General features: G+C 51.8%; 1 protein-coding gene across 8 annotated transcripts in view; it reads left to right on the top strand.

The window, feature by feature from the left end:
• ADAMTS8 (ADAM metallopeptidase with thrombospondin type 1 motif 8) overlaps positions 1-13,186 on the top strand; it is a 31,430-nt gene that overhangs the window by 12,634 nt on the left and 5,610 nt on the right. For all 8 annotated transcript variants that reach the window (XR_011682789.1, XR_011682787.1, XR_011682786.1 and 5 more), the window contains 7 exons: positions 6,214-6,453; positions 7,374-7,506; positions 8,340-8,507; positions 9,180-9,478; positions 11,661-11,844; positions 12,145-12,317; positions 12,725-12,900. Coding sequence is in view for 2 of the 8 variants with exons in the window: in XM_071449866.1 (XP_071305967.1) it covers positions 6,214-6,453; positions 7,374-7,506; positions 8,340-8,507; positions 9,180-9,478; positions 11,661-11,844; positions 12,145-12,317; positions 12,725-12,900 (1,373 nt within the window). In the remaining 6 variants the exon portion in view is untranslated. The remainder of the gene's footprint in view (positions 1-6,213; positions 6,454-7,373; positions 7,507-8,339; positions 8,508-9,179; positions 9,479-11,660; positions 11,845-12,144; positions 12,318-12,724; positions 12,901-13,186) is intronic.

Raw genomic sequence — 13,186 nt, 5'->3', positions numbered from 1 at the left:
TAAATGGTGGTGGGAATTACTCTCCCCACAGCGTGAAGTTGGTCTCTGATTCCCCAAGAGGGCAGAAAAAATAATACAGGGAACCTTCTGCATCCAGCTGGGCACCTGATGGCTTGAAGGCAACACCCAAGGGTGTCTACATTGCTAGAAATAAAATGATTTATTTGGACTGGGGGAAATCCTGATGATGCCCAGCTTGAGCTGGGGAAAAAGCAGCAGCCCTCTGGGTAAATCTGTGAAGGCAGCAGGAGAGGAAATGGCACCTACCCATGACCAAGGGGCTGGAACTCAGGCACCCTGCCCTGGTTTGGCTGCCCCAGCCCTGGGCTGGGTGGTGCTGCCTGCTTGGCTCCTGTTTTGCCATCCTTTCCTCAGCCCCTAGAGCAATATCTTCACATCATCTCTCAGGGAGGGGAAGGAAACCTTCAAAGATCTTGTTTTGGATGAATAGAGTAATAGCATATTGAAATATTTGGGAGAAAACTTCCACCAGCTCTGGTGTAGCAGCTAAAAAAACAACAACCCAAAAACCACCTGCTGTGTTTCTGTGTCTTTTGTTCTCTGGAACAAGAATGCAGGGAGCAGCACAGCAATCTTGCTTCTGCCTAAATACCTTTCTTGTGGGGTGAAAAAAGCAGTGGCAAGTGCTGGTGAGATCTAGGAGAGATGCCCAAGGAGTAGAATTGTTGAGTCAGAACAAACCATATTTATATAATGACTTTTCTTCCCGTAACCACACTTTAATTACCAAATATTTATTAAAGGTCACCAGCATTGTTTGTATTCCCAGTTATTTTCTTGCATAAGTTGTAACAGCTTGAGCAGAAGAGTCACCCCAAGATGCACTCAAGCGTTGAGAGTTATAATCAATGCCATGCTTGTGGTGGGAAGATGCTGTTCATGATTTATTTCCCATCAATTTCAGCATTATAACTCAGCTGTTAACCTAATTTAGACAACCAGAGCTTATTCTACCTTCATCAGTACTTTTATGTAAACCAGGAGGGAATGGTGAGGTGAGAGCAGAACTAAACCTGGGATTTGGGGGTTTAATTATTGTTTGGGCTTGATGGTTTGGGTATTTGGGGGGCCATCAGCAGCAGGATAGTGCTGGGCAGTAAATCCTGGGGGATGTGGCAGGGTTCAACCTGCAGGGACTGGGAAGAGCCCTCTGATGTAGGGGTGTCCAGGCTGGACACTTTTGCATTTTTCTTGCAGAGGATCCCAAGTGCTTTAAAACAAAGGGGCTGTGAGCATCACTAACAGAGTAAAGTGGGGTTTTGAGCAGGGAAACTGAGGCAGGGGACAGGGCTAACCCTGCCTGTGTGCAGGAAGGCTGAGCACCTGCAGCTGGGCTGCACTTGTGAGGCTGCTCTGCATGGCTGGGAACGTTTGCCAGGACACCTAAAGCACCAAGCAGCTCCAAAACCCAGCTGCAGCATCCCCAGCCAGTTGGCAGCCAAAGGGGATTCCTGTGGTGGGATTTCTCCAGTCTCTTGGGTGCAGATGAGACACATTTCCAAGCTTTCCTCTGCAAGCACAATGGCTGTGATCCCCTTTCCCTCCTCCTCTCTGAGTGAGGAATCTTCCCTTCCTGACTCCCAGGGCCGGGAATCACTGAGGACCACAGCAGAATCAGATCAGTCTGGAGAAGCTGGGATTCCTTGCTGACTTCTGTGGTTTTTCCAGGCAGATTGATGAGGTTTTTTAGGAGTGCTGTTGCAAACCCTTCCCTTTCAGACCAGACAGGAGTGCAGGGTACGGGGCATTGCCAGGGTCCTGCTGCCAGCTCTCCCCACATGGACTGGAGGTAAATCCAAAATCAGGGCTCTCCCATTTCCACATGGACTGGGGGTAAATCCAAAGCCAGGGCTGTCCCCACTCCCACATGGACTGGGGGTAAATCCAAAGCCAGGGCTCTTCTATTTCCACATGGACTGGAGGTAAATCCAAAGCCAGGGCTCTCCCACACCCACATGGACTGGGGGTAAATCCAAAGCCAGGGCTCTCCCACTCCCACATGGACTGGGGGTAAATCCAAAATCAGGGCTGTCACCACTCCCACATGGACTGGAGGTAAATCCAAAGCCCCCCAGGAGCCCCAGGTCCCCTTGTGTCTGGCTCTTAGCCTTGCTTTAGGGTATTTTGCAGTGTGAGTGGGTAAATTCACTTAATCCCTTGAGAAAAGAAGCCAGCTCCTCCTAAGCCCATCCCAAAGGCAACAGGAGTGGGATTAAAGGGGATGCAGCATGATGCTGCCACCCACCAGCTTTTCTTCTGGGATTTGTCCTCTGAGGGTGACCCAGAGCCTGCATCCTGTGTGGGGCAGGGGCTGGAGGAGCAGGCAGCCCCCTAAATGTTCCTCTGGCTGGGGCACTCACCTCACACCAGGACATTCAACAGCTGCTGCATTTCAGGGCTTCACAATGAAATGTGCTGGCTCCCACTGAAGCAGCTCCATGCTGGCTCCCAAAGTGGAGCACTCCTGCTCTGGGATGCTCTCAGGATGGGGTTTGACTCCATCTCTGCTTCTGTGGAGGTGGGGACAGTCTGGATGTGCCTCAGTTTCCCCTGCCCTGAGCAAGGCTAATTGCTGCTTTTGTGGTTCAGCCTCAGATATCCAGCAGGGAGGGGAAGAGAAGGGGGGAAATCATGTGGCAAACAGAGCAGGGATGGGCAGAGAGCTGGGCAGGCAGGAGGGCAGCCAGGCACAGCAGCAGGCTGGCAAGGTGTGCCCCTCTCCCCTGGCTTGCCCCCATTCCCTTGGGGGGAAATTCCCTTTTTGTGAGGGAATTCTTGGCCCAGAGGAGCTGGCAGGGCAGCCAGCAGCCCCTGGGCACCCCAGCCAGGCAGGGAGCTCCACATGGGGAAAGGACAACCTGAGATGTTTTTACCAGCAGATTTTTAAAAGCTGGGCAGCCTTTCTATCCCTGGATTTGCTCCCTTCCATCTGCCTGTGCTCCAGAATCTCAGCTTTTCTTTCTTCTGCAGAAGTGCTGGTTTTTAGGGAGAAAATAGCCAAAAAACCCAATGAAATCCAACCAACAGACAATCCCACAGCCCCAGGCTGGGCTGAACACTGCTCCCCACACCTTGGGGGGAGCCAGGTTGTGCTGGGGTGTTCTGTGGGTGCTCCCTGCTGTCCCTCTGTCCTGGTGGGTTAAATCATTAAATCATTCTGTGCATTAAATCATTCTGTGCATACCACAATAATAGTGCCTGTGTAAGAGCAGTTTCACCCATCAAAATAATAATAATTAAAAATAAATGCCAGGTTCAGCTTCTGAGTGGTTCCCATGAAACGGAATGCAGGCAGAGACTTTGCAAGAGCCTACATCAGAAAACTCAGTCCTTCAATGAGGGTAAAGACAACCACTTCAGGTCCCCTTGCCCTGATTTGTATTTATTTTTCCTGTCCCTCTGCCTGTGCTGTTTGCTGCTGGAGGGCAGTGCCTGGCTCAGGGCAGGCTCTCCCAGACACAGTGATGCTGTGGCAGGAGGATCTCAGAGCTGCTGTGTGGCACACAAAAGTCATCTCTCCTGTTTTTTAGGGGGAATTTGATGTTGAGAGCAGAGGGAGCCCAGGATTGCAGCTGGGGGGAAAAGGGGTAGGAGATTTGTTGGATATCACCCTCCACAGTGCCTTCAATGGCAGTGAAGGGATGCTCCACAACCCTCTCTGGTTCACACTGGTGTCCTCTGCCCCCAGAACAGTAAGAGGCTGATTTTCCAGCTGTGTTTACCAGACATCCTGCCAGATCTCCCAGGATGCTGATTGGAAATGGCAGGGAAGCTTCTTGTGCCTGCAGGGCTGCAGTGCCTGGCAAGAAAGCACAAACCAGTGTGTTTGCAGCTCTGGGCTCCTCAAACTCATCCCAAAACACTGCCCAGTGTGTTTGCAGCCCTGGGCTCCTCATACTCATCCCAAAACACTGCCCAGTGTGTTTGCAGCCCTGGGCTCCTCATACTGATCCCAAAGCACTGCCCAGTGTGTTTGCAGCCCTGGGCTCCTCAAACCCAGCCCAAAGCACTGCCCAGTGTGTTTGCAGCCCTGGGCTCCCCAAACTCATCCCAAAACACTGCCCAGTGTGTTTGCAGCTCTGGGCTCCCCAAACTCATCCCAAAACACTGCCCAGTGTGTTTGCAGCCCTGGGCTCCTCAAACCCAGCCCAGAACACTGCCCTGCACCTGATCCCAATCCCCACATCCTCAGGCTCAGTGCTGGGAAGGAAACCCTGGAGAAGGCAGCGTTCCCTCCTGGGTGAATGGTGGAGCCAGAGCCGGTTTGCAAAGGCAGAGGGAGGATGGGACCAGCAGGATTCAGCCCTTCTCCAGCCTGTTCTTGGCTGAAAGCACTCAGCTGGCCTCTCCTGAGCTCTGAGGATCTGTAATTTGCTTTTGGCCATGGCTTCAAGCCCTTGGCTAAGCCAAGGCAGTGCAGGTGGATTTGCTGCTCTCCCCAGAGCAGTCAGGGTCCATCTGAAACCCAACCCATTCCTGCACGGGCCAGGGATGGGTATAAATAGACACCAGATGGTGGAACAAGTGGATTTGACCTTTTAATCTTCACTAAATAGCTGTTTGTTGGGTTTGCTTTCCATCTTCCCTTTCCAGACACAGGGAAGGTGGACAGATGTTTTCCAAGTCCCTCTGTTCCTACTGCTGAAAGAGGTTTTTGGCTAGATGTAGCCCTGAGGATGTGAGGGCTGGTGTCCTGGGGGATTTGTGGTATGAACTGATATCTCGCAGGTCAGATCTACTGCTATGGACAGAAACCTCTAATGGGTTAGAAAAGGACACAGATTTATTCCCTTGGAAATGAGGGATGATCCCAGGATGAGCAGCTCCAGCACAGAGCATCCTTCTAGATCTTCAGGGGCCTACTTTTAAGAAGGCTTTGTGATATTTTTAGCAAAGTTCCCAATGGACTTTCCCCACAGGGTGAACAATTCCCCCAAGTTTCATGGAATTGAAATTGAAATTGAAATTGAAATTGAAATTGAAATTGAAATTGAACCCTTGTGGGGTTCTCTCCTCAATTTCTTGCCTCTGCAGTGACTTCTCTGTGACATGAGTTGCATGGATGTGAGTCATGGCATGGAGATCTGGCCAGTCTAAATAAACCAGTCTATTCCCTGCTCCCAGCAGCCTTGCTGGGGCCTGCCCTTGGATAATGAGCTGGGGAGGACTTGGGATATGTCTTGTAGAAACAAAACATCTGTTTACGTGGAGCTGCCAGTGGCGGGATAAAATGTGGCAGAATAATCTAAAATAGACACAAGTGCCCTGGGCAAGTGGCTCTTGGTGCAGCAAATATGCTGTATCTCACTCAGCATCTCCCTCATTTGCTAAGAAAACAGCATTTTGTGTCTCAGGAAATGGCATTGTCCTGGCAATACCGTGATGGATGAGCACACACAGTCAGCTTTGCTGAGGAAATGTATTTTGGGTGAAACTTGGCTATCAGAGAGGGCTCCCACCGAGTCCTTCCACTTTAATTAGGCTCTGAATTGAGACTGCAGGGTGTAATTTGTCTGGGGAGGAGAGAAGCCACTTTCTCTTTCCCAATACCATGTTGTGTAATAGCTGCATTTTTTACTCCTGACTCGGGGCTGTGAGTGGTGCCAAGCAGAGGAGGAATTTTGATGCTCTGATAAGATGTTTACATCAGCCTAAACATGGCTGGCGCTGGCGCTTTTGACATATTAAGTAATCCCTGCTCATCACCAGGCAGGAGATGCTGCTGGGCAAAGTCTTGGCTGTCAAAGTGTTTTAGTCCCAGTTTGTTGCAGGGTTCAAACCCTGTGAGCAGCACAGGCAGAAGTTTTACTAGGTGGTTTTGCTCCAGCAAGGTGTGTGTGTGAGTTGGTTCCTGCCCTGGGGCAGCGAGGGCAGGGTTAATGCCCTTTGGGAATATGCAGAGAACTCTCCAGAATGCTGAGGTTTTCCCCAAGGATTTTCTTCCAGAGGGATTTAGGTGCAAAGGGTTCATGGGAGAGGAGACACAGCATTTGCAGAAGGGGATGCAGGGCTTGTCCACCAGCACAAGGTGTAAAGCATCACATACAGGAGAGGCAGCACTGAGTCCATCAGCCTATGGTCTGGACGTGATAGGCTTCATAAATGAGGCTGATTCTTTCTTTTTAAACAAAAACAATTGCCCTGTAGCAGAGGTTTTACCCAGGCTCTGCCTGCCCATCTCTTCCCCCACAGAACCACATCCTGACCCTGATGTCCATGGCAGCTCGCATCTACAAGCATCCCAGCCTGAGGAACTCCATCAGCCTGGTGGTGGTGAAGGTGCTGGTGGTGGAGGAGGCAGCAGCAGGGCCCGAGGTGTCTGACAATGGTGGCCTCACCCTGCGCAACTTCTGCAGCTGGCAGCAAAGGTTCAACCCCCCGAGCGACCGGCACCCCGAGCACTACGACACCGCCATCCTCCTCACCAGACAGGTCAGCAGCCCAGGGCAGGAGGGAAAGGGCTCAAGGAATTCCTGGAGGGGGAGAAGGGGGTTGATGGTGGAGGTGGGTGCCCCACTGTGCAGAGAATGCAGCAAAGCAGTTGGGGTGGTGCCATTTTGGGTGCAGCCCTGTTGCAGTATGAGCTGACTGGTACTGAACACTAATCCAGTTATAAATAAGAAATCCAGCCCAGTGCCATAAGCCAGCCTCTGGGCTGACTGACAGAGGTTTCAATCAATAACAACTCTCCTAAAATACAAACATTTGACTGGTTCAGAGTCAGGGGGTGTAGAGATTAGACCAATGGCTGTTTAGAGCCAGGAGCTTTGAATTTCCTGTAAGAGCAAGCCCAAACAATAAATCAGGCTCTTTGGCTGATGAACAATCAAGGTCTGTCATGTGTTCTATCTCAGACATGTGAACATCACATCATATCACAGACCTGTGACCGTGTTCACAGGGGTCCGAGGATGAGAGAAGAGACGAGGATCTGACTCCATGTTTCAGAAGGCTGATTTATTATTTTATGATATATATTACATTAAAACTATACTAAAAGAATAGAAGAAAGGATTTCATCAGAAGGCTGGCTAAGAATAGAAAAAGAATGATAACAAAGGCTTGTGACTCAGAGAGTCCCAGCCAGCTGGGCTGTGATTGGCCATTAATTAGAAACAACCCCATGAGACCAATCCCAGATTCACCTGTTGCACTCCACAGCAGCAGATAACCATTGTTTGCATTTTGTTCCTGAGGCCTCTCAGCTTCTCAGGAGGAAAAACCCTAAGGAAAGGATTTTTCATAGAAGATGTGTGTGGCACAGACCAGCAGTGGGTTGCTCACAGAGATGTTGGGGCTGAGCATGGGGCCCCCTCTCCCTGCTGACCTCTCCCCCTGCCTGGCACTAACAGGATTTCTGTGGCCACCAAAGCTGTGACACTCTGGGCGTGGCGGACATCGGCACCATGTGCGACCGCAACAAGAGCTGCTCCGTGATCGAGGACGAGGGCCTGCAGGCAGCCTACACCCTGGCTCATGAACTGGGTAACACTGGCTCCCTTCCCAAGGGGAGCTCTGCTTCTTCCTGTCCTGCTGCTGGGAGGGGTCATGGCACAGCCCAGCACCAGCAACTCCTGGCTGGGGATCATCCACTGAGCCTTGAGGAGCTTCTGGCACTGATAAAAGCTGGGTTGCACCAGGAGAAACACTAAGTGCCCAACTTGGTGTAAATTGGTGCATTTGAACCAGTTCAGGAAGCATTTCTTCACTGGAAGGGTTGTTGAGCATTGGAAGCAGCTGCCCAGGGAGGTGGTGGAGTCCCCATCCCTGGAGTTGTTGAAGAAATGCCTGGACCTGGCACTCAGTGCTCTGGGCTGTGTGACAAGGTGGGGGTCAGTCACAGGTTGGACTTGAGGATCCTGGAGGTCTTTTCCAACCCCAGTGATTGTATGATTTACCTGTTGTGATGTGCTCAAGCATGTCTCTGCCTTGGTTTGCCATTTCAGCACTGAGAATTTTTGCCCAGAGAAGCTGTGGCTGCCCCATCCCTGGGAACATTCAAGGTCAGGTTGGACAGGGCATGGAGAAACCTGGTCTAGTGGAAGGTGTCCCTGTAAATGACAGGGAGTGTAGCCTTAATTCCCTCCCATCCCAAACCATTCTGAGTTTATAAAAATTTATAAAAATTTGGGCTCCTTTGCCCTGCACACCTGTACCTCTGAGACAGACCAAGCAGGTTTTTATTCCTTCTGATTTAGGGAAGCAAATAGCTTTGGCAGACATAGGAGCTGCTTGATACTTTACAGCTGGTGCCCCACACCATCTGCTGAGGAGCAGGGGCTGGGGAGCTCAGCTGTGCCGTGCCCTCTGCTCCCCAGGCCACGTGCTCAGCATGCCCCACGACGACTCCAAGAACTGCGAGCGGCTCTTCGGGCCCCTGGGCGAGCACCACGTGATGGCCCCGCTCTTCATCCACCTGAACAAGAGCCAGCCCTGGTCCCCGTGCAGTGCCATGTACCTCACTGAGTTCCTGGATGGAGGGCATGGTAAGGCTCCAGTCTGTTGTATTTGTGGGGTTCCCAGATGAGGGGAGGAATGATCAATCTGACTCCATATTTTTAGAAGGCTAATTTATTATTTTATGATACTAGATAATATTAAAGAATAAATATTAAAGAACTTCTGCACTATACAGGGGTAGCTTCTGGCACTATACTATACTTCTACACTGTACTAAAGAATACAGAAATGGTACTTACAGAAGGCTAAAAGATAATAATGAAAACTCGTGACTCTTTCCAGAGTCCTGACACAGCTTGGCCCTGATTGGCCAAAGAGTGAAAACATTCACAGCAGAAACTGATGAAACAATTACCTATGGGTAAACAATCTCCAACCACATTCCAAAGCAGCAAAACACAGGAGAAGCAAATGAGACAATATTGTTTTCCTTTTCTCTGAGGCTTCTCAGCTTCCCAGGAGAAGAATCCTGGGCAAAGGGATTTTTCCAGAAAATATGACTGTGCCACCAGTCAGCTACAGCATCTCTCAAAACAGCCTTTTCTTAGCTCAGGCTCTTTGCCGTGCCTGGAGGGGGTGTGGGGTGAAGGGGGAGTCAAACCAGGCCATGGACAGAGGTGTGGGGTGCCCTGCTTGGTGCAGTCAGTGGCACCAAGCCCTGGAGCTCCATGTCCAGCCTAACTCTGAGCCTTGCCCAGGTGACTGCCTGCTGGATGCCCCGGCCGAGCCCGTGTCCCTGCCTGCCGAGCTGCCTGGCCAGAGAGCCCTGTACAGCCTGGACCAGCAGTGCCAGCAGATCTTTGGCAAGGACTTCCAGCACTGCCCCAACACCACGGAGGAGGACATTTGTGCCCAGCTGTGGTGCAGGATGGGCAGTGGGGAGCCCCTCTGCCACACCAAGAATGGCAGCTTGCCATGGGCTGATGGAACCCCCTGCAAAGCCGAGGGGCTGTGCTGGGATGGGCGCTGTGTGCAGCAGGATGCCCTGAAACCCCAGGTAAGGGGACACCAGGGAATGCTGGTGTCCAGGTGCACTCCAGGCACCCACCAAATCCTCCCTCTCACTCCCCTCCACAGCTGGACAGGGAAGGTTCATGAGTTGAGATAAACACTGTGAGAAGTTACTCACCAATCACCATCACAGGCAAAACAGGCTCAAGTTAGAGATGTTAATTGAATTTATTAGTAGCAAAATCAGCACAATGAGAAGTAAAATAAGACCTTAAAAACACTTTTTCCCCAAACCTCCCTCCTTCCCAGTTCTCCCTTCTGTCTCCAGTGGTGCAGGAAGGCAAAGAATGGGGGTTGTTGTCAGCTCATCATGGGCTGTTCTTGCTGCTGCTCAGGGAGAGGAGTCAGAGTCCTTCCCTCCCATGAGAGACAATTCTCCATGATTTTCTCCATGAGTCCTTCCCATGGACATGTTCTCCACAAACTGCTGCCATGTGGGTCACTCTTCCTCAGGGTTAGTCCTTCCAGGACAGGCTGCTCCACTGTGGGTCTTCCACAGGCTCCCAAGTCCTTCCAGCATGGGTTCCTCTCTCCACAGGTCCTGTCAGGATCCTGCACCAGCTCAGGTTTCTCACAGGGTCACAGCCTCTTTCAGGCATCCCCCCTGCTCTGGCCTGGGTTCCTCCATGGGCTGAGGAGGATCTCAGCACCCCCATGCCCTCCATGGGCTGCAGGGCCCTCACAATGGTCTTTTCCACAGAATTTTGGGGAATTCTCAGCTCCAGTACCTGGAAGAATCCTTGCCTTTGCTCCTGCACTGTCCTTGGTGTCTGCAGAGCTGTTCCTCTTACATTCTCACTCCTCTCTTCTCTACCTAATTACATTTCCCTAATAATTTTTTTTTCTTCTTCTTAAATACATTATCCCCAAGGTCAACACCACATCTGCTGGGCTCAGTGGTGGGTCCATCCTGGAGCTGGCGTTGGCTCCACTGGACACAGCGGGAGCTTCTGGCAGCTGCTCACAGAAGCCACCCCTGTATCCCCCTCCACAAACCCCATACAGCTGGGCTGGGGCTTGACCCTTTGGGATTTCCAAATCTCTGACCCCACCCCTGCTGTCTCTTTGGCTGGCTTTGGATTGGGCTGGTTTATTTCTGGATGTCTCTCCTTCATTAATATTTATTACTGGCGAGTCCAGCTCATAGACAAAACTCTGCTACCGAGCCATGGGCTGGTCTGAACCAAAACAAGCAGTGTGGATCTGCAATTAAATCACAACTTTTTGCCCTGCTGGGGAACTTAGCAGCAGTTTCAGAGTCAGTCAGCAAAGTACTCAAAGCCCAGCTTAACTTGAAGCATGCAAATGGACCAGTGGAAGTCAGTACTAACTTTGTGTGAAGTACGTGCCAGAGCACTTTTCTGGATCAGGGCTGGGGGAGATTTTAGCATTGCTCCAGCCCTGGGAGGGAGCAGCTGGGCATGGGCAGGCTCAGGGCTGGGCTCAGCAGCTTCTTCTGTATTGGAATAATACCAATATAGCCAGATAGGATGTGCCTGGCCTTGTCTGGCCCTTGCTGCTTGACCAAAAGGCGGCAGCTGTGGTGATTTCACCCCAGAGACACTTTTGGCTGGCTGGGTGTGTGGTGTTTCACCCCACAGACACTTTTGCCTGGCTGGGTGTGTGGTGATTTCGTCTCAGAGACACCTTTGGCTATCTGGGTGCTGCAGTTGGGCGCTTGGAGGGAAGTCCAGACATGCAGGAGCTCAGTTTTACCTTGGCGGAGAAGCTTTAAGGCAATGGTGAAGGAAAGGAGTCGGTTCTGATGGAGGGTTTGGATCCAGAGCTTTATTCTGGCCCACAGCCTCTGAATGCAGCACCAGCTCCAACAGAACTCCCTGAGCCCATGGTTGCTGTTCCTCTGAACCCTGGGGAGAGGGGAAGGGAAGGGCCATGGTGGGGCTACCAACCAGGTAGGAGGGGAAGTCTCAAGGGACAAAGGACACCTGGATGGCCCATTGTCCTCCAGGGGTAGAGGGCATCTTTTGAATTCTGCCAATGACTCGATGCCCTTCTGGAATTCCAGGACTGACAGACAGTGCTGGGCAGGGGGCAGGGGAGGGGGAGGGAGAGGTGACTGACACTCCTGGGGAAGAAATCTTCAGGGAGAAGCCCGAGGTACCTGAGGCAACCCATGACATCTCACCACAACCCTGGTGCCCTTGCAGGCGGCGCTGGACGGCGGCTGGGGCCCCTGGAGCGCGTGGGGCGCGTGCTCGCGGAGCTGCGGGGGAGGGATCCAGTTCTCCCACCGGCACTGCGACAGCCCCCGGCCCCGGCACGGCGGCAGCTACTGCCAGGGCCAGAGAGCCAAGTACCAGTCCTGCCACACCCAGGAGTGCCCACTCGATGGTAAGGATGGCCATGCCCACGCCTGCTGCTCCAGAGCGCGCTACAGGCATTGCTCTGCTCTCCCTTGGATATTCATATCTGGGGGAGCAACAGCTTCCTGCTGGGGGCTGTGACCTTCTGTGAGTGATGGAAGGAGTGTGGGATCCCTCCTTCGTGACATTCCTCCCCTGCTTGCTGCTTGCACCCTCGCTGCATGCTCTCACTGTCCTAACCTTACTCCCACCTCTCTGCGATGGCCAGGGACAGCAGCTCCTGCCAGCTTCCCATGGATTTTGGGCCATGTTTCACCCTTCCTTTCAGGGAAAAGCTTTCGGGAGCAGCAGTGTGAGAAGTACAACAGCTACAACTTCACTGACCTGGAAGGGAATCACTTGGAGTGGGTTCCTAAGTACGCTGGAGTGTCCCCCCGAGACAGATGCAAACTCTTCTGCCGAGCCCGAGGGAGGAGTGAATTCAAAGTCTTTGAGGCCAAAGTAAGATTCCTGGTGATATGAATCCCCAAAGTAAGATTTCTGGAGATGGGAATCTCCAAAGTGAGATTTCTGGAGATGGGAATCTCCAAAGTGAGATTCCTGGAGATGGGAATTTCCAAAGTAAGATTTCTGGAGATGGGAATCTCCAAAGACTCCTTGTGATGGGAATCTCCAGAGATAGATTCCTGGAGATGGAATCACCAAAGATAGATTCCTTTAGATGGGAATCTCCATAGTAAGATTCCTGGCGATGGGAGTCTCCAAAGATAGATTCCTGGTGATGGGCATCACCAAAGATTCCTTGAGATGGGAATCTCCAAAGATAGATTCCTGGAGCTGGGAATCACTCCTGTTTACCCCATGTCAGACCTCATGGCCTGGTTCCTCCTGTGCATCCCCTTTCCCAGGTGATCGATGGCACGCTGTGTGGCCCAGAGACCCTCTCCATCTGTGTGCACGGGCAGTGCATCAAGGCTGGCTGTGACCACGTCATTGGCTCCTCCAAGAAGCTGGACAAGTGCGGGGTGTGCGGTGGCAATGGCTCCACGTGCAGGAAAATATCTGGCTCGCTCAACAGATCCAGGTGAGGCACCAGGAAGAAGGTTCTGCAGGGATGGGCTGTGGGAGAAACACCAGCATCCTCTCTCATTCCCCTTTTTCTATCACTAAACTTGTAGGCTTGGAATATATTAGGATCCAAGCCAGCATCCTCAGTTGGCTGGCATTGCAAGAGCCTGGGCTCCTCCCCAGACTCTGGGACTTAAGCTCAGTTTATTTTGGGGCAGAATTATACAAGCCAAGTAGAGCGTATTTCCTAAAATAATAACTGGTGTGACGGGCTCGGTACACCACTGCAAATAAATCTGCTG

The sequence above is a fragment of the Agelaius tricolor genome, unplaced genomic scaffold, assembly GCF_023055355.1.
Source record: "Agelaius tricolor isolate 1412-34295 unplaced genomic scaffold, bAgeTri1.0.p SCAF_29, whole genome shotgun sequence".
Lineage (NCBI taxonomy): Eukaryota > Metazoa > Chordata > Aves > Passeriformes > Icteridae > Agelaius > Agelaius tricolor.
The sequence above is the reverse complement of the archived record's forward strand: the minus strand, read 5'-3'. Positions and strand labels throughout refer to the sequence as shown.